This window comes from Prionailurus viverrinus, chromosome D1 (assembly GCF_022837055.1).
Source record: "Prionailurus viverrinus isolate Anna chromosome D1, UM_Priviv_1.0, whole genome shotgun sequence".
NCBI classification, from domain to species: domain Eukaryota; kingdom Metazoa; phylum Chordata; class Mammalia; order Carnivora; family Felidae; genus Prionailurus; species Prionailurus viverrinus.
The window spans coordinates 40,214,739-40,242,096 of NC_062570.1; the positions used below are offsets into that span (position 1 = coordinate 40,214,739).

A 27,358-nucleotide genomic window follows, 5' to 3' on the forward strand; every position below is an offset into this window, starting at 1 on the left:
TTTCATTCGGAAAAATTCTTGAGTTTTCAAACCCAGTACAACTGAGCTGCCCTGGATATTTGAAATGCAGCATTTTCCCTTTCGCTCGTTTTGTGTTGTTACGGAGGAAATGGGTTTTCAGTATACATGATTCAAGTGGGGGGAAAAACTCCATATTTAATTCCAAAATATTCCTTAGACTGGAAAAAAAAATCTCTTTTGGAGTAGTCATGTTTTTTTAATAGTAACTCTACAGCCAAAGAATTTATTATGTTAATGCAGAAATACAAACAGCTTTCTCGAACAAAATACCTACTATTTTCTAGCTGCTTAACAGAAATGATTTACTCAAGAAAACAGAACAAAATTTCTCAGTTTCATTATCCAGCTTTGTAAATATTTTGCCAGAGCTTTTTTTTTTTTTTTCCCTCGGGGTGGGGGAAGCAAATAAAAGAGTTTAAAAGCTCAAATGTGTCTATTTTGTTTTAGCTTGGTGTATTTATTAAGAGTGAATTCTGTATGTTTTTGCAGTTCATCAATATGTGAATTTAGAAGTTTTTCAAATTCTTTTGCTCGCTTCTCTTCCTCCAGAAGGAAATGCTGTGCAGCCAAAGAGGCCGGGAAGACTATATCTGGGGGAGACTAAAGAGAGAAAGAAACGTTAGGTGAGGAACACAAAGCCTTTTAAACCTTCCTGTTTCCAGGCATGCCTCATGCCTGGCACGCTGTCAGACGGTACAGCTCTTAATGAAACAATCCAGGCTGAACCGTCCCTACTGGTATAACGCAGTGACTGCTCGTGCAATCCTCCACAAATGACATCACAGCACCCTTATATTCAAAAGCTCCAGAAATGAATATTACCGTGTCCAGCTGCAAATGCAGGGCCCACAAAATTCCCATGGAACTTGCCTCAAACACACTCAACTAATTTGTAAAGCCAAGGGTTTTCATCTGAAAACAAGCAACTCCAAAAAGCTCATGTTAAGATTACAGTAGGACGGGGGCAAAGAAAGCTTATATAGGGGGAAAAATTAAGGACTGGCTGAAAATGGGAGCTAATCGCTGTTTGGAATTGGCCGGGTGAGGAGGGCTGGCAGCACGATGCATCCTGGGTAAGAGTGGCTTCCTCCTGGGGAACGCCATGACGTGGGAATGTATTTCGTTTGTCCACTGAGAAAGCGTCGTGGTAAGCGCCCAGTTCCACACTTCACGGCAATATGGAAGTGCTCATTTAACTGCCTGTGACCTAAGTTCTTACTAATGCACGTGTGTGCACATGCACACACACACACACGTGTGCGCGTGCTTCATTCAAACTACTGTTTTAGGTTAATTTAAAAAATAAGTTGAGGACATCTGTACTTTAATTTTCTAGTTCTGGGGTCCCTGAACTCTTCTTCAACTTTTGTTTTATTGGAAGAATGGAGCTTTATATGGTGTTTCAAGAGTTGACGATCTGGATGCCGGTGAACCCTGCTCTAGGGGAATTGAGTTCGTAAGTCTGGCCTCTGACAAAGTGTATGGATCATGGCGGATGATAATGGAGTGCCGTAGAAACTCATCCAAGTAGTAGCGCCAGCTGTGGCTGTGGTGCCGAACAGAGTATCTTTACTATAGACTTAGGTACACGATATGCTGCTGTTGACATGACAAATGGCCTCTTTTTAATACCCAATGAGGAGGAGGATCAGAAGTAAGTAGCTGGTGTCCACGTGGGACAGACAACAGTACACATTCATGTTCTTGCCCCAGTGTTATATGTTATGTAAGGATGCTGTCACAATAAATTCTGAAGAAGCCTGGGCCGTCTGGACATTCCAAGGGCTATAAATTATAGGGCATAATGTAGTAACATTAACATCACGCTAAGATCTGATGAGCAGGAAGTGGCAAGTATGTCGAAGGCTTGGAATGACACACTCCATCCAGAGAGTGAAAGATAAACCCCATAAATGGTTCACAGGCTTGACACTTAAAAAAAAAATTTTTTTAATATCCATTTATTGTTTTGAGAGCGAGAGAGAGCGGGAGAGGGGCAGAGAGAGGGAGACACAGAATCCGAAGCAGGCTCCAGGTTCTGAGCTGTCAGCACAGAGCCCAACATGGAGCTGAAACCCACAAACTGTGAGGTCATGACCTGAGCCAAAATTGGATGCTTAACCGACTGAGCCATCCAGGAGCCCTGGGCTCGACACATTTTTAGGTGTCCAGTTATATGGAGCATGGTAGGATATCTCTTAAGCACAAATTAATGCACCTTGCATTTCTTATCACTAAAGAAGCACAAAGGTTGGTAGGTCTCTTCAGGTTTTGGAAGCAGCATCTTCCACTCTTGGGTGGAATAATCTGACTCATTTACTGGGTGACACAGAAGGCTGTTTCTGTTTCATTTTGTGTTTGCGGTAGAGCCCAGAGCAAGAAAGGACACTGCAGTAGGTTGGGAATGGGGTACGAGCAGTCCTACCACCTGGGCAAAATGACTTGGAAGATCTCATACTAGAAGAATCTCTGATACAGAAAAAAAATTGCTTTGTGCAGCCTCTGCAAAGTTTCACGAGTCAAGTTGCATTGAAGACCCTTAAGATTTCGAAGCCAAGGCCATGCCATCTGGGGCAGAAAACCGTCTACTGTTGACAAAACAGTTCCTCTAATGCTACTGAGTTGAGACAGAGCATCTAAGAAGCGGGTATGATGACTTGATCTAGCCTCTGTCCTTGGCCACTCTGGTGGAAATTATGGACGGGCCCAACAGCATGGTCTCCCTTTCACCAAGGTTAATTTGGTGAACTGTTGCTTGTTGAATGATCTGCTTGCAATAGAGACTAAAGCTGAGTTCCTGACATGGCACCAACCCTCAAAGAGACCAACCAGCCTCTTGTTGGCAATTTGTTTACACCAGGTCCCTGACACCTTGGAAAGGGCAATGTTTCATCCTTACCAGCAGCACTGACATATATTGTATGGGTTTGCCTTTCCTGCCTGAAGGGCCTTGGCCTTGACCACTACCTGAAAGCTCGCAGAGAGACTGATTTACTGACGTGGGATCCTGATTAGTAGTAAAGGAACCTACCTTAAAGCAGAGGAGTATGGCAGTGGGGGCATGACCATGGTATTCATTGGTCTTACCACATATAGCACCATCTAGAGGATGCTAGCCTGATAGGCTTCTTGAAGGCAGAACTGAGGCATCAGCTTGCAAATTTTAACTTGTGAGGATGGGGTACTATTCTTCAGGATATGGTATAGACTTTAAACCAATGGCCCTTATATGCTACTGTATTTCCAACAGGTAGAATACACGAATCTGGGAATGAAACGGAGGATGTAGGAATGGCTCCATTCTATCATTTCTGTTGACCCACTTGGAGAATTAGTACCTTCTGTCTTTGTATCTTTAGGCTCTGTTGATCTACAGGTCCCGGGTAAAGCACTAGCTGGCACCTAGCCACTTTGGCCTCCTCATGCTGGCAGTTCAGAGGCACAGAAAAGAGGTGCTATACTAGCAGGGGTACCTGGCCCTAATCATTACAAAGGCTACTACTGTATAATGGGGGCAGTGAAGAATATATTTTATGTTTAGGCGAGCCACTGAGGTTTCTTTGAATACTCTCATGCCCAGTTTTAACTGTAAATGGCAAACCACATCCGGATAAGGCCATGGGAACCAGGGGCTCACCCCACAAGGCAAGCTACCTGGCCAGCTGAGAGGGAGGGGAATCTAGAATGGGTGAGGGGATGGTGTCTATCAAGTCCTTGAGACCGGTTGTAGCATCAAGTTGTCGAAACCCTCCTCTTATAGGTTTTCCCAGAAATTATGACCAGTCAGAATCTTGGAGAAGACAGGTCTGAGTGGAATGAACAACAGGAGTTGAACACGGATCTGAGTGGTTCAAGAGGTGGACTATAGTGGATGCTGTTGGTGCCCTATTGGAATTTCCTTCACCAGGCTGGTGCATCTGTCCTCCAGCTGCTGTGGGTGTTGGTTCTCTGGAGACCTGCCCTCAGCTGAACCGGAGCCTTCTGCCTCATCTGGGAAGTTGTAATACCCCCCTCAGCCCATTCCCTTCTCCTCTAAGAGGCAATGACTGACTGACAGGGGGTACAAAACCCAGACTTCTTGTCTCTGGGGGAACCAACTCTGTTGTGCAATTTGTGCCCCAAGTTCCCGGTGAGACCACGCCAATCTCCTCTCTAGCTGAGATCTTATCCTTGTTTAGCTTTTCTCCCTTCCCCTAGACTACTTCCCTGACTCTCCTCCTGCCAAGAATAGTACCCTCAATAAATCACTTTCATAGGAATCTTCATCTCAGATTCTAGGAAACCTGATCTCAGATGACTTCCCAACTTCTGGCTTGAGTGATGATTGCATGACATCAATGCCATTTATTGATAAACAGAAAACAGTAGAAGGAGCCCATTAAGGGTAAGGTCTTATTTATTTTGGATTCTCCAGATTCTAGCAGTTTGTAGCACAGAGTATATTTCAAACAAAATTTTGAATTAATATATGAATGAAGAAAATGCATTTGATCTTAAATAATGCTGAGTTAGAGGTGACTTGGGGCTCAAACAGATTGTCATGTAGACAATGAGATATATCAATCCAGATCCCAAAAGGTTGGTTTGGATTAGAGATATTTCAAAGTTATAGATAATTAAAGCTGTGAGTCTGACTGAAATCATCCAAAACATGCAAATAAAAACAGCAGTTCAAAAATGGAATCTTGGGGGTGCCTGGGTGGCTCAGTCAGTTGAGCGTCCGACTTCGGCTCAGGTCATGATCTCACAGTTTGTGGGTTCGAGCCCCGCATCAGGCTCTGTGCTGACCGCTTGCTCAGAGCCTGGAGCCTGCTTCAGATTCTGTCTCCTTCTCTCTCTGCCCCTCCCCCGCTCACGCTTTGTCTCACTCTGTTTCTCGAAAAAAAAAAAAAAAAAAAGGAATCTAGGAGAGTGCTTCATTTCAGGCACCCACTCCCACGGCTGTGTTCTTGACGCTGTCATCAACGATAACTTCATTATTTACTAATCAAGATTTTCAGCAACCCACCCATTACCCTTCCAGCTTATTTCGTCTCATATTCCTACTTTCTCATAGCATCCATTCCCTTCTGACTCTGCTTATATTCCAGATCCATCATTGAAACCATTCCTCTGTTCTAGGTACTTGGTAAAACCCAAGCCTAAATAAAGTGCTGACGCATGCCTGCACCTGAGCAGCTGAATGCTGGGGTGGGTGGATGGAGGAGGAATTCTATTACTGCAGGGACTGCTTTTACTTACAGTTCAGGACCTCATGTGTCAAAAGGTTAGTTAACACCATCTGCCCATTCTACTAGTATATTCATTTTCTCACTCATTACCGGGTGGCCTCGCCTCTTTCTCGGGAGGGAGCCCCTTCCTCTCTACACCCATTTGCACCATAGCCATGTTTCAGGCCATACTCTGTTTCAGGGACTCTTACTCCTAACTGTACTGTGGATTCTATTCCTTCTTGTCTTCTCAGTGGCTGCTTCTGCAGATGAATCTCGTCACTCATGGGTCCCCCCTCTTCACCATCAAACTTTGCTCCTCTCCTTGAAGATCCCCACCAGACCACTAAGTATTGTGGTCTAAGGCCTGGTCTTGGGAGTTTCCCTATTTATACTCATCCAGTCCTATAGATTGAAATACCAGCCCCATGCTGATGATCCCCATATTTTACTTCTAGCGTTTCCTGGATCCGCTGTGTTACTCTGTGTCCACGCTGCCAAGCCAGCATCATCATCTCTTGCCCGGACTACTGAAAAGAGCCCGGAGATGGTTCTCCCCACTTCTCCTTTTGGCCCTCTAGAATTTATTGCTTATTTGGCACTCAAGGGGTCTTTTCAAAGGTATTTTTGAAACGAAAGTCAAATTCCTTCCTATGGCCTACAGTCTCTCCGCATATGGTCTTCCTCTGACTGCTTCTCTGGCCCCCTTTCATGCCATTCTCTCTCTCCCCTTCTAGGCTCCAGACCCCACCCACCCCCCTTTTGGTTCTCAAACTTTACTACTCTTGTTTCTGCCTTGCAGATTTGCACTAGTGGTTCTCTTGGCCGGAAGCCCTCTTCCTCCAGGTCTTTAGATCTTTTTCTGTTAATTTAGGTCCCCCCTCAGCGTCCCCTCTTCATTCTCCTGGCCACTCAACTGACAGTAATTCCCCACACTGCCATCACTTCCTATCATATGATGGCATTCCTGGCTTTTCTTTCCTCGTAGAATTTATCACTCTTTGATATTTTCTTATATATTCATTTGTTTCTAGTCATTAGTTGTCCCTCCCCTTTTTTGAGGTACAGGGCACATAAAATAAGACCATTTAAAAATGAACAATTTGGGGGGCGCCTGGGTGGCTCAGTCGGTTAAGCGTCCGACTTCAGCCAGGTCACGATCTCACGGTCCGGGAGTTCGAGCCCCGCGTCGGGCTCTGGGCTGATGGCTCAGAGCCTGGAGCCTGTTTCCGATTCTGTGTCTCCCTCTCTCTCTGCCCCTCCCCCGTTCATGCTCTGTCTCTCTCTGTCCCAAAAATAAATAAACGTTGAAAAAAAAAATTTTTTTTTAAAAATAAAAATGAACAATTTGGTTCATTTGGTTCTGACTTAGTACATTCGCAATGTTGTGCAACCACCATCTCTCTCTAGTTACAAAATATTTTCATCATCCTGAAAGGAACCTGAACCCATCAAGCCACTGATCCTCATTCCTTGCTCCCTGCACTGCTCGTGGAACCATCGTCTGCACCCTGTTTCTATGATTTACCTGTTCTGAGCACTTCTCATAGGTGGAATAATACGATATATGACCTCCTGTGGCTAATTGCTTTCACTTAGCATAATATTTTGGAGGTTCACCTGCCACAATATAGCATATATCAATACTGCACTCCTTTTTATGGCTACATAGTATTCCATCGTGTGTCTATAACACTATTTGTTTATTCATTCATCCATCGATGGGGTTCCTCTCTTTTTTTTCACTAGACCGTAGACTTGTCTGTCTCATCAAAGATGTGTTTAAAACAGAACCTTCCATATCCTGGGTGCTTGTAATACAGGTTGATTTTACGAACGAACGATGACATCTAAGGACAGCCATAGGAGAGAGAAACTTGGAAGCAGACTGGGAAAAAGGAAACAGGCAGCAGGAAAAAATCAGTGGAAAATAGTGTCATTGGCTTCAGATAGAAGCCAGAGAATATGAGTTTCAAGAAAAAATGATGAAGGAAGATGAGTTCTTAAAAGCATATTGAATTAACAACTAGAAGGTCGCTGGTGCTCTCGGTAGGGACAGTACTGACATAGAAGTTAAAATGCAGAAGTTGACGGAAACCACTGGACTCAGAACAGTGGACTGGGCTATGTCTTTCAGACTCTGGGGCCCTGTCACAGATTAAATTCCCCACGCCCAGACCTAAAGCAGTAGAGAATTTTCTTTCCTAGTGACTCTGGGGCTCATGAACGTCCTCAAAGGAGTAATGTGGAATTTTAGAGACAGAAGGAAGCCCAGAGTCTATTAAGTTAATACGACGGATACTCTTGTATGCTTTTTACGTGCCTACGAGTACCAAACACTATTTTAGGTGCTGGGGTTACAACGGTAAAACAAAGACAGAAAAAAAAATCTCTGCTTTCATGGAGCTTAAATTCTAGGGGAGGGAGGCAAACAAACAAGCAGGCATAAAATGTCTTACGGTGAAGTGCTATGAAAACAAACAAACAAACACAGGACAAGGGATCGAAGAGGGAGGGGCCGCCACAGGTTGGCTGCTCAGACATCTCGGATGAGGCGATATCTGAGCAGAGACTAATGATCCTAAAATGCTAAAATCATCTGCTATTAGAACCATGGGGCATTTAGCAATTCATCATGTTTTGTTTTCCTTTTGCCTCACTGGAGTACATGCTTGCTTTGGAGTCCTTCAAGATCAAAAATTTGCGATATAGAATTGGCTAAGTCCCCTTAGTTCCTACAGCTAAAATGAGGAAGTTGATTTCGTTTACTTTGTTGGCATAGAATTTTATTCTTTTCAGATAACTTTGGCATTTTATGTTGAGATGAACGCAAAAGAGCATTTCAAGGCTTTAGAGGTCTCTGACACTTCAAAAGTTAATGGTTTGAAGTCATCTCCTTCCGAAATAGCTTGACTCTGACTTCCAGTCTCTCCCAAAAGAAGGTGATGGATTCCAGAAAAGCAGTAAAGTACTCATGGGACACCCCATCCAGTTTAGACATTTTCTGTTGTCATTGTTTATAATTTGTATCCGTTAGCATATCAGGGAGAGCCAGTGAAAATTACACAAATGTACTTTGAATACAAGTGAAAGTAATTGCCACCAGTACGACTTACTTTCGGAGGCAAATAGCTACTTTAAAAAACCCTGTGATTATTATGTTCAAGAAATTAAATCATAAAGTAGAAAATTTCAGCACAGAACTAGACACTAAGAGGATCAAATGAAAAGTCAAGGACCAAAAAATGTAAATCCGAAATTAACCTGCACGAGGCCACTCTCTCAAGACAGGGAGAGCTGGCTCTTTCACCTTCTGCATAGAAACCAACACAGATTGCCAAGGAAAATGAGGAAACAGAGGAATATGAGATGAAGAACGCTTTCCCTGTCTTATGAGGTCAGCGGCATCTGATATCAGCGCTTGACAAGGACAGCAAAGGAACACTACAGGCTAATTCTTCTAGTGAACACGAAGCAAAAATTCTAAGCCAACGTGAGCAAACCAAATCCAGCTCTCAAGTGGAGTTTATTCCGAGAATTCAGAGGTGGGTTAACAACCGAAAATCAAGACCTACATCACATTAGGCAAGCAAAAGAGAAAACTCATATGGTCATTTCTTTTTCTTTTTTCTTTTTTCTTTTTGGTAATGTCAAAAGAGGCAGAAAAAGTATTTGATAAAATTCCATATGAATTCATGAACAGAGTTAGCAATCTAGAAATAAGAGGGAATTTCCTTAATCTTTAAAAGAAATCTACAAAACACCTCTAGCAAATATCGTAAAGCTTTCCCTCTGCAGTAACTGAGGAGAGAAAGATGCGGGCTCTACCACGGCCGCCACTCAACATTTCCTGGAGGTCTTAGTACAATAGATCAAGAAAACTAAACAAAAAAATAGAATCTACAGGACTGAAAGACATGTGCAAGTTCAACCGGCTATTTCCACGGGGGAAGGGATTGAGAATATTACCTTGCACCATAGGTAAAAGGCAATTCCAGGCGTAGATGTAAACACAAAAGGTAAAGAGCCAAAGGTTCTAGGAGGTAACGTAGAATAATATTTTTATAACTTGGGACAAGAAAAGTTTTAAATAGCATACCAAAAAATGTTAACCATAAAGGAAAAGATTCGTAAGTTTGGATGTATTAATATTAGAACTTCTGGTTACCAAAAGATACCCTTAAGTGAAGAGTCAAGTTAAGAACGGGAGAAGATATCTGCGATTATATATAATCAACAAAGGACTTATCTTCAGAACATGTAAAGAACTCATACAAATCGATGAGAATAAAGACAATCCAACAGAAAATTAGGCAAGGAAACTGAACAGACACTTCACGAAGGAGAATATCAAAATGGCCAATAAATACATGAAAAAGTCCTCAACTCCATTAGTCACCAGACAAATAATTAAAACCACAATAGGAAGTTACTACACAGTGACCAGGAAAGCTAAAATGAAAAAGACCAAATAATGCCAAGTGTTGGAAAGAATATGTAACAAGGACACTCATAGACTACTTACTGGGGCATTAACTGGCTCCAGCAGTTAGGAAAACCGCTCGGCACTACCTCCAAAAGCTGACCTTATGCAGGTTATCCTATGACCTAGCAGCTCCACTCTTAGGAGTAAACCCAATAGAAACGTGTACCCACGTGTACCCAGAGACATATGCAAGAATGCTTTTTAGCAGAGCTATTCCCAAGCAGGACATAACTCAAACATCTGTTGACAGTAGAATGGGTAGGTTGTGGTGTCATTCTACGTAGCATTTATATACAATGGAATACTGCAGAGAAACAAAAATGGATCAAGTACAGCCATATAAAACAATATGGGTGACGAGTCTCAGAAATAATGCTGAGCAAAAGAAGCCAGAGACAAAGGACACAGGTAATAGGATTCTACTTAGGTAAAATCGACAAATGGCCACAACAAATATATGACGTTAGAAGTCAGGACAGTGGTTACCTTGGGGGCAAGTCGAAGGAGTGACTGGAAGGGGACGTGAGGGGTGCCTCTGGAGTGCTACCAATGTTCTGTTCTACCTGGGTAGTAGTTGCACTGATGTGCCCTTTGTGCTAATTCATCAAGCTGTCCAATTCTGATTTGTGCAAGCTTCTGTATGTATGTCAGAGTCAATAGAAAAGATTTTTTAAAACAGGCATAAAAGATCACTTGTAGCTCTTTAAAATATTCAGATCGTGGAGGGCTCTGGGATGTTTAGGGATAAGTCCCAAGCACTCAAGATTTTCAAAAGCATCCCCCATAATTCTGGCCTGCACTAGAGGTGAGTAACCAGAGATTGAAATACTTCATGAAACATTACGGATCTCTTTTTCTTCCATAGAAAGGCATGGCCAAAATGATGCACAGGCCCACCTTGGAGTCCTAGTCAAGAAGCAACAATTTTTTTTTTTCCCCAACAACTGTGTGTATATATACCAGTATATCGGTATCACTGTAAAAGTCATCAGTCCTTCAAGGAAAAAAACAACCACAACCAGCAACTCACCAGTGGGAACACTTCGTCATCGCTAACCAGGGGACTTGTCATTTCTCTGGTTTGAAATGGCAAAGGCGGCAGAGGAGGTGTCACACTTCTGTTGGGCTCCCGGTCTTGGCTAAGTCTAAAAGAGGAGGATGGTCGTCATCACCACCACCAAGGATACTGCTGGTTCATGTAGCTAAGCACTTACATTTCTCTGATGTCTAACAGAGGGGAGAGCATCACAAAATGTTTGGGCTTATCTCAGGGTCTCTTTGAAAATAATTTTCCTGGTAAATAATTTCTAATGGTTAATAATGGACAGAAAACTTTGTAATTGTTAAAAATATTCTTCTATCCTTATTGCCTCTGTTGCATCCTTTTCTATGTTACTTTCAAATCTCTTTGCCATTTAATTAAAAAACATGATACCCGTTTCAGAAAAATCTCAGAACAGCTAACAATGCTGCCCTCGAGAAGTCTAAATAATCCTCTTTTTGTATTCTGTAGTTCACTTAACCTTGCTGGCTTTCTTAACAGAATTATACTTCTTTTGTTTTGTTTTGTTTGTTTGATGCCAGAATAAGTCCTTGTACAATAATTCTAATTCCTATAGGGCTTAATAATTTGTAACGTATTTTCAATTACTATCTTCTCCTTAGCTCTTCCACACTTAGTTGTATGACCTTGACCTTAAGCAGGTAACTAGATCTTTCTGTGACTTTAGTTTTTTCAATGATAAAAAATGAGTTGTTAGGAGACTTGCACTCCACAGTTTGGGTGGAAGGTACAGTACAGAATCGGTTGTTTGTGCTAACATATAAAGTAGAAGATGAAACTGAATAAAAGACCAGTGAGATTTAAAATTTTCGTATGCTGACTATAATAAAACAAAAAACCAAACGAACGTGCCTTAAAATTTTACATAAAAAGATCCTATGGTATGAGCTGTTCAGAACTGAATAAATATCTTTCTGCACATTAATTCATGAAATTGGGGTTGAAATTTAATCAAAATCATCAAAGCCCATGAAAACATCAGAATCCCTTCACCTTAAACTTATTTATTCATTTTTACTGATTATTCAAATTCTCCATAGGTAATGATTTACCATTTTCAAAGCCTTCACATTTGAATTTTGCACGGTTCAAACAAATTTACATCATTGTTCTCTGTTCTTATCCAAAGACTATCTGTCTCCACAGACCGGTTTCTTATTATGTAAACATTTCAAAGCGATGCATACAAATAGCAATAAAAGTTAAGTGAGACATCTGTAAATTAGGACATAAAAAACAAACACAACGTGCTTTCTGTTTTTACTTATCTTGAAATATATCTTTTTTAAAATCCATTCTCCCAAACCATAATTACCATGGAAACAGAACAGCAAATTAAACTGAAATAACATGGTTTATGATGTGCACGTTAAGATGAAACATCCGCAATTCAGACAGAATTATAACAATTGCATAGTACATCTGCATAGAATCTTCCGCTGAACCTTTTAATTTGAGGGAGGCTCCCATCTATACTTTAAAGCACAGTGGGACAAAATAAGATAATTATAGAAGTGACTCAAGAAAGATATATCTCGTTGTAATCTCAATTATACAAAGATTTCAGGGAAAGTGTTATTTGTCCTAAATTATCTAAAGAATTCTCTCAATTATCCACTTGGCTTTGGACGTATCGATACAGTTTTATAGTGTTAATTACTAAAACTTACATATGAACATTCTTTTATTGTATGATCAATAAAATGCAGAGATTGAAAGGAAAGACTACATTAGGGAGTAAAGTACTTTTGCTTTAAATCGTCTTTATAGCTGAAAAGTTCTTCTTCTAGAATGCAGCGATTCAAATACTTCCTAAACCACCTTGCAAGAAATGCTCAGTATATCATTTTAAAGGCTCCTCAGAATTATTTCGGATGGCTTTTAAAATTTTTTTTTAACGTTTATTTTATTTTTGGGACAGAGAGAGACAGAGCATGAACGGGGGAGGGGCAGAGAGAGAGGGAGACCCAGAATCAGAAGCAGGCTCCAGGCTCTGAGCCATCAGCCCAGAGCCTGACGGGGGCTCGAACTCATGGACCTCGAGATCGTGACCTGAGCTGAAGTCGGAGGCTTAACCGACTGAGCCACCCAGGCGCCCCTCGGATGGCTTTTAGTAGCCTCTCACGAGTTGGTCTGTCCAGTTAGCTTTTCCACAGGCCCTAGTCCAAGGCCTCTGCCTACTTCTGCCAGGAAAGCAGGCCTCAGTTGTTGGGAACAGAACTCTGCCCACTTGAGACCTGGGTCCACTGTCTGCAATTTTCAGACGTGTCTAACTGTCCATCTCTTCCAGGCCTTCAGTTAATTTTCCCCGGGCTATGGGATAACGTCCTCAGCATGGAATAGGATCCCTTCACAAACCGCTAATTTGCCTGCTTCGGCCTCACCTTCTAACGCTCCACATGATGCTCCCGGTTCTTTGAACAACTCATTATTTCCCGGCCCACAACTGCTCAACCTGCTATGTTTTGTTTCTTCTTGAGTAACACCTTGGCGCAAAATTTTCTCAACTTGCTTTTTTGCTTCTAGATGACTGTTCATTCTTTGACAAGGGATCCTGTGAGAGTGGTTATGACAAACCTACTGACTTTGTGATTTTCTTAGTATTAGAAACGTTTTATTTATGAACTACATTTGAAGCAATTTTAATGATTAATGTGAGGATTACTAAACTCTTTCCTGTACATGATGTAACCTTTAAGTATGTATCATATATAGGAAGAAACTCCATTTATTACAAAATTGAGTTGTCATTAAAATTAGTCATATATTAATTGCTCTGGGTACCACTATTTCAAATTAGCTTTCATCCTTAAGCTACAAAACTCTGACTTTTAAAAACTTTTAAAATATTCAATACAGGGGCACCTGAGTGGCTCATTTGGCTAAGCATCTGGCTCTTGATTTCGGCTCAGGTCATGGTCGCTCAGTTTGTGAGATCAAGCCTGTGTCAGCGGAGCCTGCTTGGGATTCTCTGTTTCCCTCTCTCTCTGCCCCTCCCCTGCTCGCGTGCTCTCTCTCAAAATAAATAAAAAATTTTTAATGTTTATTTCTGAGACAGAGAGACACAGAGCATGAGCAGGGGAGAGGCAGAGAGAGAGAGAGAGGGAGACGCAGAGTCCAAAGCAGGCTCCAGTCTCCAAGCTGTCAGCACAGAGCCCGCTGCGGGGCTCGAACCCACGAACTGTGAGATCATGACCTGAGCCAAAGTCAGACACTCAACCGACTGAGCCACTCAGGTGCCCCCAAATAAATAAATTTTTTTTTAAAATGTTAAAAATTCAATACATCCTCACCAAATTAAATTGCATCTTATTCATAATTTCTTTAAGTGCCGAATAACTTTCTTATCGGAAAGCAAATCTGTTAGAATATCCCAAAATGCTTCACATTTTCAAGTGGATGAGCATGAAGAACTTCCTATTACTTCTAATAGGAATGAAAAACAACAACAAAAATTGGGTTACTTCCAAGCGGACAAAAGATTATTTAAAGATGTATTATGCAAATCTTCTTCAGCTAGAAGGAGGAAGTGCCTAAAAAATTGGCTTAAACATTGTGGAACATCATCCTCATATATGTTTGCCTAAAAGCTTTTTCCTTTCTAAAATAGTTTGATAAGACCTTGTGACATTAGCCAGCACTATGTAAATATGACTCAGTATTTTCCGATGATGTTTATGCCTAACAAATATATCTAGGCTTCACTGAGCTGTGTTGTGAGGGAAAGAAGGAACATTTCATTTTCACTTGCTAAAATTAATAGACATGTATTTTACAGCTCTCTACTGCTGGGTTCAGGGTCCTTGCAACTCAACAACGCTTTCCCCATACCGGGTTCTACATGATAATAATTTATTCAGAACATTTGAAATGCTGTTTCTCTTAAAAATCAGGTCACTGGAGAACACTGAAATCAGGCAAGGCATTAAAACAAATTTAATGAAACCCTCAACAGATGAGGCTGGCAGGACACGCGGCTCTGCGGCAGGAAGAGTAGTCCTGACTGCTTATTAAGATCATCTCCTGCTGAGCATTTTACCTCTTGTGTTGCTTTCTGCGTCCCCTACTGTCTTGTTTTTGTTAGGCACTTTTAACACATTCTGTACTGCCCAGCAAAGAAAAAAGGGGGCAACCCAAACAATAAAATTACTTTTTAAAAATAATAAAAGGCGGAATAACTGTCTTCTAAATGACGGCACCTGGTACCATCATCCAAGGCTTTCAAAGTTGTTCCCAACAAGCAAGAATAGGAAATAATGTTCTGCGCCTAATGGGTGCTCGATACAGACCAGTACTAACGTGCACAGGAAGGGCCTAACAGCTTTAGGGCCCTGCTTTTCTCTTACAATAAAAGAACCAAATGCGTGGGGTCGTGATTTGACCCACGGAGACATGAATCTGTGGAGTAGGGGAGCATTTTGAAAAGGGTAAGTTCTGTATCAGAAAAAATATTTCTATACCACAATCAAGATGAGACCTCTTCTGGAGACAGGTTTTCAGTTATAGAGGCCGGAACACCCGGGCACGGGCACCACAGAACCGGCCCGCGGCTAGGCCTCAGCGGACTGTTACATCCGCCCCCTCACCCTGTTTGTACTCTGCCACCTGCACCCAGACGGCCCCACCGGCCCCCTGCCTCTCCCCCACCTCCCTGCATCCCCTCCCCCCGCCGCCCCCTGCCAGCAACCCACCCCCGGTGCTTAGTTTCTAGGATAGCAGCCAGTCTGCCCTCATTTCCTTCCTGAACGTCTTGAAAAAAGGTTATTAATTGAGCACTTTTGAAGGGTTGCTATTTCTTGCATCGGATTAGGATACAGCCTCTAATACGTGCAGCCTTGAGGGGATGCAAGTAGGAGAGAGCTGCACTACGTCCACAAGAATGTTGAACAGACATATTTTTTGCTATGTCCCATGGATTTATGGATTTCTCCACCTTTAGATGGGGCGTGCTTAGTTACAAAGATAGGCCGGCATCGCCCCTTCTCACAGGACTGCGGCTGAGGGAATGTCAGATTCAGCCATTTGTTTGGCCACCCAAAGCTACTTTTTGGCACTGTGAGTTGTTGCAGAAGTATTCATATTGTTATAAATGCTAACAATTTTATTAGTAATAATAATATCAATAATGGCTAAAATTTATGGAAATATATGTTTTATATGGAACTGTATTTTCTTCTGTAATTCTCACACACACAAAAACCCCTTATACTTATCTCTATTTATCAGATGGGAAATTGAGGCTTACAAAGTTTAAGTATGTTTCCCAAGGTTGTAAATATTATGTTATATGCAAACAGTAGGCAAGGTTTTCATGCTAAGTGTGATGAGTTTTTGAGCAAAAGTTGGATCGAAGTTAGGTCCTATCAATTCACCGTTTCTTGGCACCATGAAATGTTAACAAATCTGATCTTAAAGAAGTTCGGGGAATGTTGCATGCCACACCCTTCCTGAAACTCACAATGCACAAGAGCACAGTAATGACTCTAAGATATCCTGGAGAAAAGAAACTTGTTTATTTTGCTGAGAATTTCCCAGGTTTGGAAAAACAGTGGAAAGCCGCCAAGGACAGTTTTGATTCTGTAAGTATTTTATTAAAGTGGAATAAATTAGTCTAATTTTATGGTTGATGTATGTACTTAAATTTTGAACTAAGGCACTTTAAAAGGGGATCCTGTGGATAGCAGATACTAATTTTCCACATGCTTCTCTTCGCTCAGAGAAAACCTCTTACCCACCCTCCAATTCCTTTCCTACGAAGGGACCAACAGTTTGTCGCTACTGCTGGAGTTGTCAATATAAAGCGTATATTTTGAAAGTCAGAAGTAATTTCTATTCTGTTTGAACAATATACGTAACATATTAAAATCTAGCTTTTCTATTCTTATGACATAAAAAAATAAGATTACTTCTTTGTATACTTTGTGTGCCACATCGGCTTCTAAGAAGGGTTTGAAGTAAGTAGAATTCACTGTAACGCTATCATTTCACTGTTGTATTTCGAAAGCTATTGACAGCACAGAATTTAATATAAAACAATATATCTATACTAATGTATTATCACTACAAAATAAAATAACAATTGAAGAGAAAGTATATAAAAGTTCTCCGTTGAGTTGTTTAAAAATAAATGTTTCTATTAAATGTTTATACAGTTGTGTCCTTATACAATGGAGCTAACATACCTATCTTCATTTTTTTCCATTTTCATTTGGTTTTGATAGGTGTACCGTCCCATTTCTTCATAGGTATTTTGATTGGCCCATGCTGATTTGCCATTGGAGCGAAGTTTTGCAAGATCATTTCGGAGCCTTTCATTCTCGTGTTCCAGTTTGTTAATAGACGTATGCCTCGAATGTTCCCTGTTAGTGAAGTCCAAACTCTAGAGAATGAAAAAACCATCACTGAAAAAACTGTTCCTTATAAGGGAATGCGTATTTTCTGTGCACTTAGACATGGCTGTCGTAAGCCCCTTTCATCTGAGTCCAGTGACATGGCTCTACCTTTGTGTGCCTCCAGAAGCCCTCTCCTGCCCTCATCTCCTCACAACACGGACGCTCAGTGACAGCTGCCACCGAACGCTTCACAACGAGAGCAATGCATCCACCACTGTCCGTGTTCACTTCTGCACTAGCATTCTCTCTCTCTAGAACAGACTGGCTGGATTTAAGGGTTTTCGTGTCTACAGGGTATGCCTTCCAGCACTAATAATAGAATCAGAATTAATACACATTTCAATTTTGGAAGATTTTTTGCTCTGATTACAATAATATATGTCATTATAGAAAATCACATATCGATTCCCCACTGTTGGGTGATGAACAATTATCTACTAAATCCATACAGACTGGAGTCTGATTCTGGACCATTTGAGAGCAAAGATCTAACAGTTGAAATGGTGGCAGTACTAGTCTTCAGGAATGTGGCTTCATGATGTAGTTTACTATCTGGTATGCACCACCTAATCTTAATGTGTCCTAAGAAGGGGATATGAAACATGTTCAGATCACAAAATGAGCGGTTTACAAAGCAAGAACAAAGATTTCTGATGAGTTTTGAATTAAATGCTGTAAGAAATTTTATGGAGAGTCTTTTCTTCTCACAGAGTTTAAAAAAACAGGACATAGTCTCACACAAAAACTCATGAAAATGCTTTAAATGACTACATGGTCCTTTCTAGTCCTGCGATTTAGATATCTGTGGGTCATATAGTTGCTGATACAACAAGAGTTCTCTGTTGTCAGAGGGTAATATTTTAGCACAAAAAGTATGACATGGATAAAGTATCATCTTTGAAGCTCCAAATTTCTATGGTTATAAGCCCATAAGACTATAGATGAATATGTCTTAGAAGTTTTATTTTGAAGTTTCTAAATGTAAGGTTTTGGCATGTAGGCCACTTCATGGACTAGGCATCCCATAAAGTCATTATTTTTATTTTTACTAACTGCATGTCTTATATTATTCACATATATCATATTAGTATAAGGATTGATAAGTATAGAAATGTGTACATATTAGGTATTAAAAAGGTTTACCTATTTGTTTTAATTTTTGCTTTCAAAGGCCAAGCCTGCTTACTACATTTTCTGTTTACTGCCTAATGTGTTATAGAAGTTCATGAGTCGTTAGAAAGGCCCCACTTTTGAAAGAAAATTCTCCAGGAGGCCAAATTGCCCCAGAACAACACAGAAAGGGTTATGTGTTTATACAGCTATTGACCAAGGTGCCCTTTGGAATAGAAGGATCATTAAAGGTATGTCTCTGCTTGTTAGGCCCTTGCCTTTTGTAGGTCTTCACGTTTGCTCATTGAGATACATCAGTGCAGATAAAAGAGTAATCTGTAGCATGCTTTCCAAGAGAAAGGATTGTTTATTCTAAAATTAGAGTAGATTGGGGCGCCTGGGTGGCTCGGTCGGTTAAACGTCCGACTTTGGCTCAGGTCATGATCTCACACTTTGTGGGTCTGAGCCCCGCATCGGGCTCTGTGCTGACAGCTTAGAGCCTAGAGCCTGCTTCGAATTCTGTGTCTCCCTCTCTCTCTCTGTTCCTCCCCTGCTCATGCTCTGTCTCTCTCTCTCCTTCAAAAATAAAAAATAAATAAATAAATTAATTAATTAAAAAAATCTTTAAAATTAGAGTAGATTTATAATAAATATAAAGGAGGCCATCTCATAAAATTTTGCCCTTTCTAAGATAAGTATTCATATGAACAGATCTGGTAGAGAAAGTTCATGAAGGATTGAAAGTTTTACTCTAAAAAAATCTATTCATCAAAATATGTAATTCTTGATGGTCTGCTGCTCGGTTATAATTTTATTCAAGCCTTTTCTATAAATTTAGATTTCGCCTGTGATTCTTTTTGGCCCAATGTTGGTTTAAAGTAATTAAGAATGATAGTAATAATTTTTTAAAAGACTCTATAATTTTCTAAATGCACCATAATTAAATAAGTGTTGTGAGCATGACCTGAAAAAATTACATAGGTAATGTATTTGCATAATTTGTATTTAAAAGCATATTCCATTTTCCTTGACGACAACATTTTTGGGCTCTCTCATTTCATGTTTTTCTTCAAGGCTTTTCTAGTAATGTCAGGACTATATCCTTCACTAGATGGGTTATCGTGTGAAAATAGGCACTGATTAAATTCTACCTCTGTATTTCTGATGGGTTATTTGATAGTCCTGTTAGCTAAAATTTTCTTCCCTCAAATTTTAGGGTTTTGTAGTTTTAATCCATTGCTTCATTCTCGAAATGGCAAAACTTCCTAGTACTTACTCTGGCATGCCAGCATGAGGCCAGTTAAATTACTGCAGTGTCTGAAGAACAGTATTTTATGTTACACCTTTTCTTTTTTTTTTTTTTAATTTTTTTTTTAACGTTTATTTTTGAGACAGAGACACAGCATGAACGGGGGAGGGGCAGAGAGAGAGGGAAACACAGAATTGGAAGCAGGCTCCAGGCTCTGAGCCATCAGCCCAGAGCCCGACGCGGGGCTCGAACTCGCGGACCGCGAGATCATGACCTGAGCCGAAGTCGGATGGCTTAACCGACTGAGCCACCCAGGTGCCCCACACCTTTTCTTTTAAATTCACGTATGTTCAACAATAATAGGCTAACAAAGTACTTCTACAGAAGGACAGGCTTTATCCATGTTTTTGGTTTATGGTTAGTATATTAATTTTTAATACATAAATGGATGTTTTAGATTGTTGTGAGGGTAGTAATTTTTTATGCTATTACTTTATTTGGCCAACTTCACGGATGGTGAAGGGCAGATGAGCAAATGAGTCTTAAAAATTACCACCAATTCTGAATTCTGATGAAATCTGATTTTACGGCATGTTTCTTAGATGCAGGAAAATTTAATAAATATACTCACGGGCCTAAGTAAACATGGAATCACACAAAAAACTATCATGAAAAACTTGATTTCTCATTAGCTACCCAGGGAAATACAGGTAAACACTTCATACTTTTCTCTGAGTAACTGTTTTTGCACAAATCCAAGGGAAACGTCTTTCTCAGAGCCACTTCTGTTACAGTTTTAAAAGCATCTCTCTGAGACCCGAGGAAGAGTTACCAACCAGGCGGGCAGTTCCTTCACAGACTCAATGGAGGGAATCCATACAGACTGGATTAGCTGGGAGCAGGGGACAGCTAATGACTGAGGGCAGGCCCCTACTACTGGGTGAGGGCCTTGTTTAAACTTTCTTTCCCTAAGTGTGATAAACAGGGCGCTTCACAGTTAGTCAAGTGGAAAAATTCCCAAAGTTCTAGTTATTTAGAAATGACCTACCTTAATGTCAGTGATTTCACTTGTCTGGAAAGGAAAAAGAATTGTTATTCGAATATTATCCAAATACCACATATTTTAGAAGCCCTAAAATAATGATGTAAATATTTTGTTTCTTACTGCCTGGGGTAAAAATTCAGCACCAATCCTTTAATTCCATGTTTATTTATCCATTACAATTATTTCAGAAAGAATTAACTATCTAATTGTGGGATTTGAACACATAACAGATAGGAGTTTTCTTTAGTATGAAATCTTTAAACTAATGAGTGCTACATAAAGTAACAAAATAGATTGTATACTTTTTAAAAAATTCTTTTTAATGTTTATTTATTTTTGAGAGAGAGAGAGAGAGAGACAGAGAGTGAGCAGGGTGGGCAGAGGAAGAGGGAGACACAGAATCTGAAGCAGGCTCCAGGCCCTGAGCTGTCAGCACAAAGCCCGATGCAGGGCTCGAACTCACAAACTACGAGATCATGACCTGAGCCGACGTCAGAAGCTTAACTGACTGAGCCACCCAGGCGCCCCAGATCATACACTCTTAAAGAACAAAGAATTATATTTGCTCTTTTTTTTTTTTTAAATTCAATAGGCACTTGAGATTTTTCTCTTTGGGGAGTGGCTTGACTATTTCAGTTATCAAAGTCAATTATAAATCTTCACATACAAAAAAAGAGAGAACAATGATAAAGTTAACTTTCTATATGAATTACAATTCAACATAAAGCATATATGATTAAATACTATTTTAATAAGGCATCACACTGAAGGCCACACATCAATGGCACTCCATTTTATGATATCCATCCAATTAACCACTCTTTAAACAAACACATGTTGTATATATATGTGCTAAGTGCCACAGAGGTAATCAAGTACAAAAAAGTGACCCTGCTCTCATGGAAAATACAATAAACCGAGTAGACTAAATTAACATGTATGAAAAAATAGTGAATAATATAGATAACGTATAATTATATATTAAATTATGCTGCACCAAGTATAAACTCAAATGTTTCTGAATCAATGAATGGCAACTGAGATCATGCAGAAGGTGAGATAAAACAACACTCTGGCAATCTCTCATGATGTGAGCAATAATTCCCATGAAAGTTTACTCATGCCTCTTACAATACAGGTGAGACCCCACAAATCCACAAGTATTCATCGAGCCCTATCCTATACCAAACCCTCTATGAAGAAGTATAAAATATCATCCACTTCTCCCATCAAGAAGTCTACGACTGATGAGACAAAACATACATACACTAAGCAGTTAAAAAAATAAAGGAAGACAATCCAAAACTCAGTGCTAAGGAAAAGCATTCAGGTGGAGGATATATAAAGGATTCATTCATTCATTCATTCATTCATTCATTTGTTCACTCACTCACTCATTCATTTGTTCATTCACTCAACTAACAAAATATTTTTTCACCGCTTCCTATATTCAGGTACTGTACTAAGTGCTTGGGTATAATGGTAAACTAGGACCGTAACTGCCCTCAATGGGCCTACTGGTAAGGGGATGGGTAGCTGACAAGAAACAGGTAATTTTAACCCTGTACTATGATGGGTGTTAAATAAAGGATGTTATGGTGGTTTCTAGGAGGGACACTTAGCAGAGCAGAGGAAAATCAAAGAAGATTTTGTATAGCATGTAAAATTTATGCTGAGTTATCTAAAACATTAACAGGGCATAACTATGTGAAGTGGGAAAAGGGAGTTTTTAGGTAGAAGGGAAGCATGTGCGAAAGCCCAGAAGCAAGAAAGAGCATGAGAAGTGACCATCACATATGCAGATGACACTGAGACAGGTCTAGCTCTAGCAGAGGGTTTGTTGTAGGTCACTATAAGGGACACAAAGTGGGAGAGCCAGACTCAGGAAGCCATGGAATATAAAGAGTTCTAACCTCCTATTGGAAATTGAGCACATGTTCTTGATAGGAAGAAGAACACAAGGAAAGGTTGTGTCTGGGATAAGAAGGGGAGAGCTTAGAAGCCACGAGGTAATCCAGAGGAGGTAACTTGGAGTGGTTGACGGATCTATCCTTTAAGGGAAAGCATGGAGCCAGAGGCGCAAGAGCCAACAGCAAAACTGGGGGAATGAGGAGAGGCAGGAACAGTAGTGGGAGGAGCCAATGAATAAAACAGAAGAAACAGAGAGAACCATAGGATATTATGGCAGTATTATGCATTTGGAGTTATCCAAACCAACTTACAAGCTACATGATCTTGGGCAAGTTACTTAAAAACATAAAGATTCCATTCCTTTTTCTGTGAAATGATATCGTCATACTCAACCACCACATACTTGTTATAAGGATAGAGACACTATGTATGTAAAGCGTCCAGCAGATTATAAGGCATGGAGTAAATACCCAATACATTGCAGATCTTTGTTATTATACAGTTGTCCAAGTTTCCCTGACTCTCCCTCATCTCTGGTCTTTGTACATTCTATTCTTTCAGCATGACTCTTTCCCACCAATCTGTATGGCTGACTGCTCCCCAGATGCCTTTTATTACTCCCACGACAGGGTTAAGTAATCCCTATCAGTGCCCCTGAATTCTGAGCTTTCCTATTACTCTTCAGCATAAGTGTCCAGTTAATTGTCCATATCTACTAATAATTGGTCTCCTTGTACTAATATTAAGTTTCCTAAGTTCAAGGATCTAGTCTGACTTATTCACAATCTTGGCATACTGTCAGACACATAGTAGGTATTCAGTAAATATGTATGGAATGAATGGAAACATTCCGTAGTGATTGTGGCATGGTATAGATAGGGAACAGAATAAAGAGCTCAGAAAGTAACCCACACACATATGGTCGACTGATCTTTAATAAAAGCAGCAAGGACACACAGTGGGGAAAGGATAGTGTCTTCAATAAATATTGGGAAAACTGGATATTCACATGCAAAAGAATGACACTGGACCTCTATTTTATGCCACTCACAAAAAAACTAACTGGAAGTGGATTAAAGACTTAAATATAAGACCTGCAACTATAAAACTCCTAGAAGAAAACAGAGGGGAGACAGATATTTGATATTGGTTCCGGAAATGATTTGTTGTATTTGACACCAAAAGCACAGGCAATAAAAGCAAGAATAGACAAGTGGCCCTATATAAAACTAAAAAAAAAAAGCTTATTGCACAGCCAAGGAAACAATCATAGAGTGAAGAGGCAACTTCATGGGAGAAAATATTTGTAAACCGTATATCTGATAAGGGTTTAATTTCCAAAATATATAAGGAACTCATACAACTCAGTAGCAAAACAAACAAAATAAAACCCACAAACAAATAATGCAATTAAAAAATGTACAAAGGACCTGAATATACAGTTTTCCAAAGAAGACCCATAAACGGCCAAGAATAAGAAGTTATGTGAAAAGGTGATCGACATCGCTAATCATCATGGAAACGCAAGTCAAAACCACAATGAGGCATCACCTCATACCTGGTAGGATAGCTATTAACATAAAGGCAAAATATAACAAGTGTTGGTGAAGATGTGGAGGAAAGGGAACTCTTGTACACTGTTGGTGGGAATGTAATCTTGCACCATCATTATGGAAAACAGTATGGAAGTTCCTCAAAAAAACAAAGATAGAACTACCATATGATCACCAATCCCACTTCTGGGTATATATCTAATGGAAATGAAATCAGTATTTAGAAGAACCATCTGCATTCCCATGTTATTGCATCATTATTCACAATAGCCAAGGTATGGATGAGTGGATAGAGAAAATGTGTTATTTGTGTATATATACTTATATACATACACAATGGAATATTATTCAGCCATAAAAAAGAAGGAAATCCTGCCATCTGCATCAACATGGATGAAACCGGATGACATTATGCTAAGTGACATAAACCAGAGAAAGACAAATACTGCATTATCTCACTTATACGTGGAATTAAAAAACAAAATCATATTGTAATAACTTTGTATGGTGACAGGTGGTAACTATACTTATCATGGTGAGCACTGCATAGTGTACAGAATTGCCAAGTCACTATGTTGCACACCGGAAACTAATATAACATTGGATGTCACCTATACTTCAATTTAAAAAAAAGCCAAATTCATAGAAGTAGACAGGAGGATGACAGTTGCCAGGGGCTGAGGGGTAGGGGAAAAGGCCAGATGTTGAGTCAAAGATGACTAGGTTTATTTACAAGATGACTAGGTTCTGGGGATCTACTATTCAGCATGATGACTATAGCTAATAATACTATACTATACACCTGGAATTTGCTAAAAGGATAGATATTAAGCATTGTCACCACACGTACACACGCACACGCACACACACAAACACACAACTATATGAAGATGTATGTGTTAATTAACTTGATTGTCGTAATCATCTCACAATGTATATACACATGCAATCACATTGTACAATTTAAGTATATACGATTTTATTTGTCAATTACACCTTGATAAACCTGGGAAAAAGGTTAAGTTTTAAGAAACTAAGTTGAAACTGGCTCATTGACTTGAAACATGAGTGCTAGTTTCCCTGTGGGACAAACATTTTCTAACATTCTCATGAGGAACGAGGGAGCCTTGGAAGTTGTTGGCATCCTGTTGCATCTCCCTGTCCCATATTTACTTATTTTTTTAATATAATTTATTGTCAAATTGGCTTCCATACAACACCCAGTGTTCATCCCAACAGGTGCCCCTCAATGCCCATCACCCACTTTCCCCTCCCTCCCACCCCCCCATCCACCCTCAGTTTGTTCTCTGTATTTAAGAGTCTCTTCCGGTTTGCCTCCCTCCCTCTCTGTAACTATTTTTTCCCCCATATTTATTTCTAACCCTTCACTCCTGAGCCAGATGTGTGGGACTCCTCTGTCAGGGAGAGCTGGTGAGGAATCTTTCCCTCCCCAGAGCCAAGCAGGGCCACTTATCCTGGGCAGGTCTTGGCTGACAATTTTGCCTGGTCTCCCTGATCTCAGAGACCAAACCCACTCTACTCTGTGACTGTGAGAGTACGTTTGGGAAGAAACGTAAGAGAATATTTCATGGCAATTGATGGGATGCAGCAAAGTTATAGCCAAAAGAACACATACAGCTTTAAAAGGCTTCACAATCAAAAACATATAAAATTAAGAAATTCAGTGTTTATACTAAGAAATACAAAGAGCAACAAAATAAAACAAATTGGGAGGAGGAAATCGATAAAAGTTAAACATAATGAAATTAGAAAGAATAGATGAAATAATAAATCCAAAAGCCAACACTTTTAAATACTAAAAAAAATACATAATCCCCTTGTGTGCCAGGCTTTAAAAAAGAAGGACAGAGAGCTAAACTATACAAGTTTAGGAATAAGAAAGGAAACATGAACATAGACTATAGAAAAGACAAAAAGAATTATAGGATATTACTATCTTTGGTAACAAGGAAACAAATTGGAATGTGTAAAAATTTCCTAGAAAAATACAAACAATCAAAGCAACCTAAGAAGAAGTGAAATCTGAATATACCAAGTGTGCTAAAAGAGAATGGAAAGGTAATTGTAAATATACTTCACTGAAACTTCAATGTCCAGATGGTTTCACAGCTAAGCTCTTTTTAACCTTTAAAGAATGGATAGTTCCAATATTATTTAAACTATTCTAGATAACTCATAAAGATGAATACTTCCAATTTTTGTTATAAAGCCAGCATAACTTTATTTATTTTTTTTTTTTATTTTTTTTAAATTTTTTTTCAACATTTATTTATTTTTGGGAGAGAGACAGAGCATGAACGGGGGAGGGGCAGAGAGAGAGGGAGACACAGAATCGGAAACAGGCTCCAGGCTCTGAGCCATCAGCCCAGAGCCTGACGCGGGACTCGAACTCACGGACTGCGAGATCGTGACCTGGCTGAAGTCAGACGCTTAACCGACTGCGCCACCCAGGCGCCCCTAGCCAGCATAACTTTAAAACAAGTAGAAAGAACTGTGTATAAATCTCATTTATATACACAGGTCATAATTTTTGTTTTTAAATGTTTATTTATTTATTTTGAGAGACAGCGAGAGCATGAGAGCAGGGAAGGGCAGAGATAGAGGGAGAGAGAGAATCGCAAGCAGGCTTTGCACTGTCAGCACAGAGCCCGACGTGGGGCTCGATTCCATAAACCGTGAGATCATGACCTGCGCCAAAACCAAGAGTCAGACACTTAACCAGTTGACTGAGCCACCCAGGCACCCCCGCAGGTCATAATTTCCTAAATAAAATATTGTCACATAGAACCCAGGAATATGTTGAAATTGTTAGAGTATGACTGTTATGGGTTGAATTTTCTCTTCCCTTCCCTCCACAAAAGGTAGGCTGAAATCCTAACTCCTATATCTCAGGATGTGGCCTTACTTGGAAAAAGGATCTTTACATAGGTAATAAAGTAAAAATGAGGTCACTAGGGTAGGACCTAATCCAACATGACAGGTATTCTACAAAAAGGGGAAATTTGGATACAGAGACAGACACCCATGGAGGGAAGACCACACGAAGAAACAAGTTGGCCATGAAGACAGAGACACAGGAAGGGCGCCATGTGAAGATAGGATGATGCATGTATAATCCAAGGATTGCCACAGATTGCTGGCAAATCACTAGAAGTTATAAAGAGATAAGGAAGAACCCTCCTCCACAGGTTTCAGAGGGAGTATGGCCCTGGTAACACCTTGATCTTGGACTTCTACTTCCAGAACTATATGACAATAAGTTTCTATTGTTTTAAGTCACCCAGTTTGTGGTACTTT

At 40.0% G+C, this 27,358-nt stretch overlaps 1 protein-coding gene across 3 annotated transcripts in view; it reads right to left on the reverse strand.

The window, feature by feature from the left end:
• Window positions 1-444: 444 nt before the first annotated feature.
• The window catches only part of DEUP1 (deuterosome assembly protein 1), an 82,280-nt gene continuing 55,366 nt past the window's right edge, over window positions 445-27,358 (reverse strand). For all 3 annotated transcript variants that reach the window (XM_047823855.1, XM_047823853.1, XM_047823854.1), the window contains 4 exons: window positions 20,580-20,603; window positions 16,963-17,159; window positions 10,748-10,862; window positions 445-621 (listed from right to left, as the gene is read on the reverse strand). In XM_047823855.1, coding sequence (XP_047679811.1) covers window positions 445-621; window positions 10,748-10,862; window positions 16,963-17,159; window positions 20,580-20,603 — 513 coding nt within the window. The remainder of the gene's footprint in view (window positions 622-10,747; window positions 10,863-16,962; window positions 17,160-20,579; window positions 20,604-27,358) is intronic.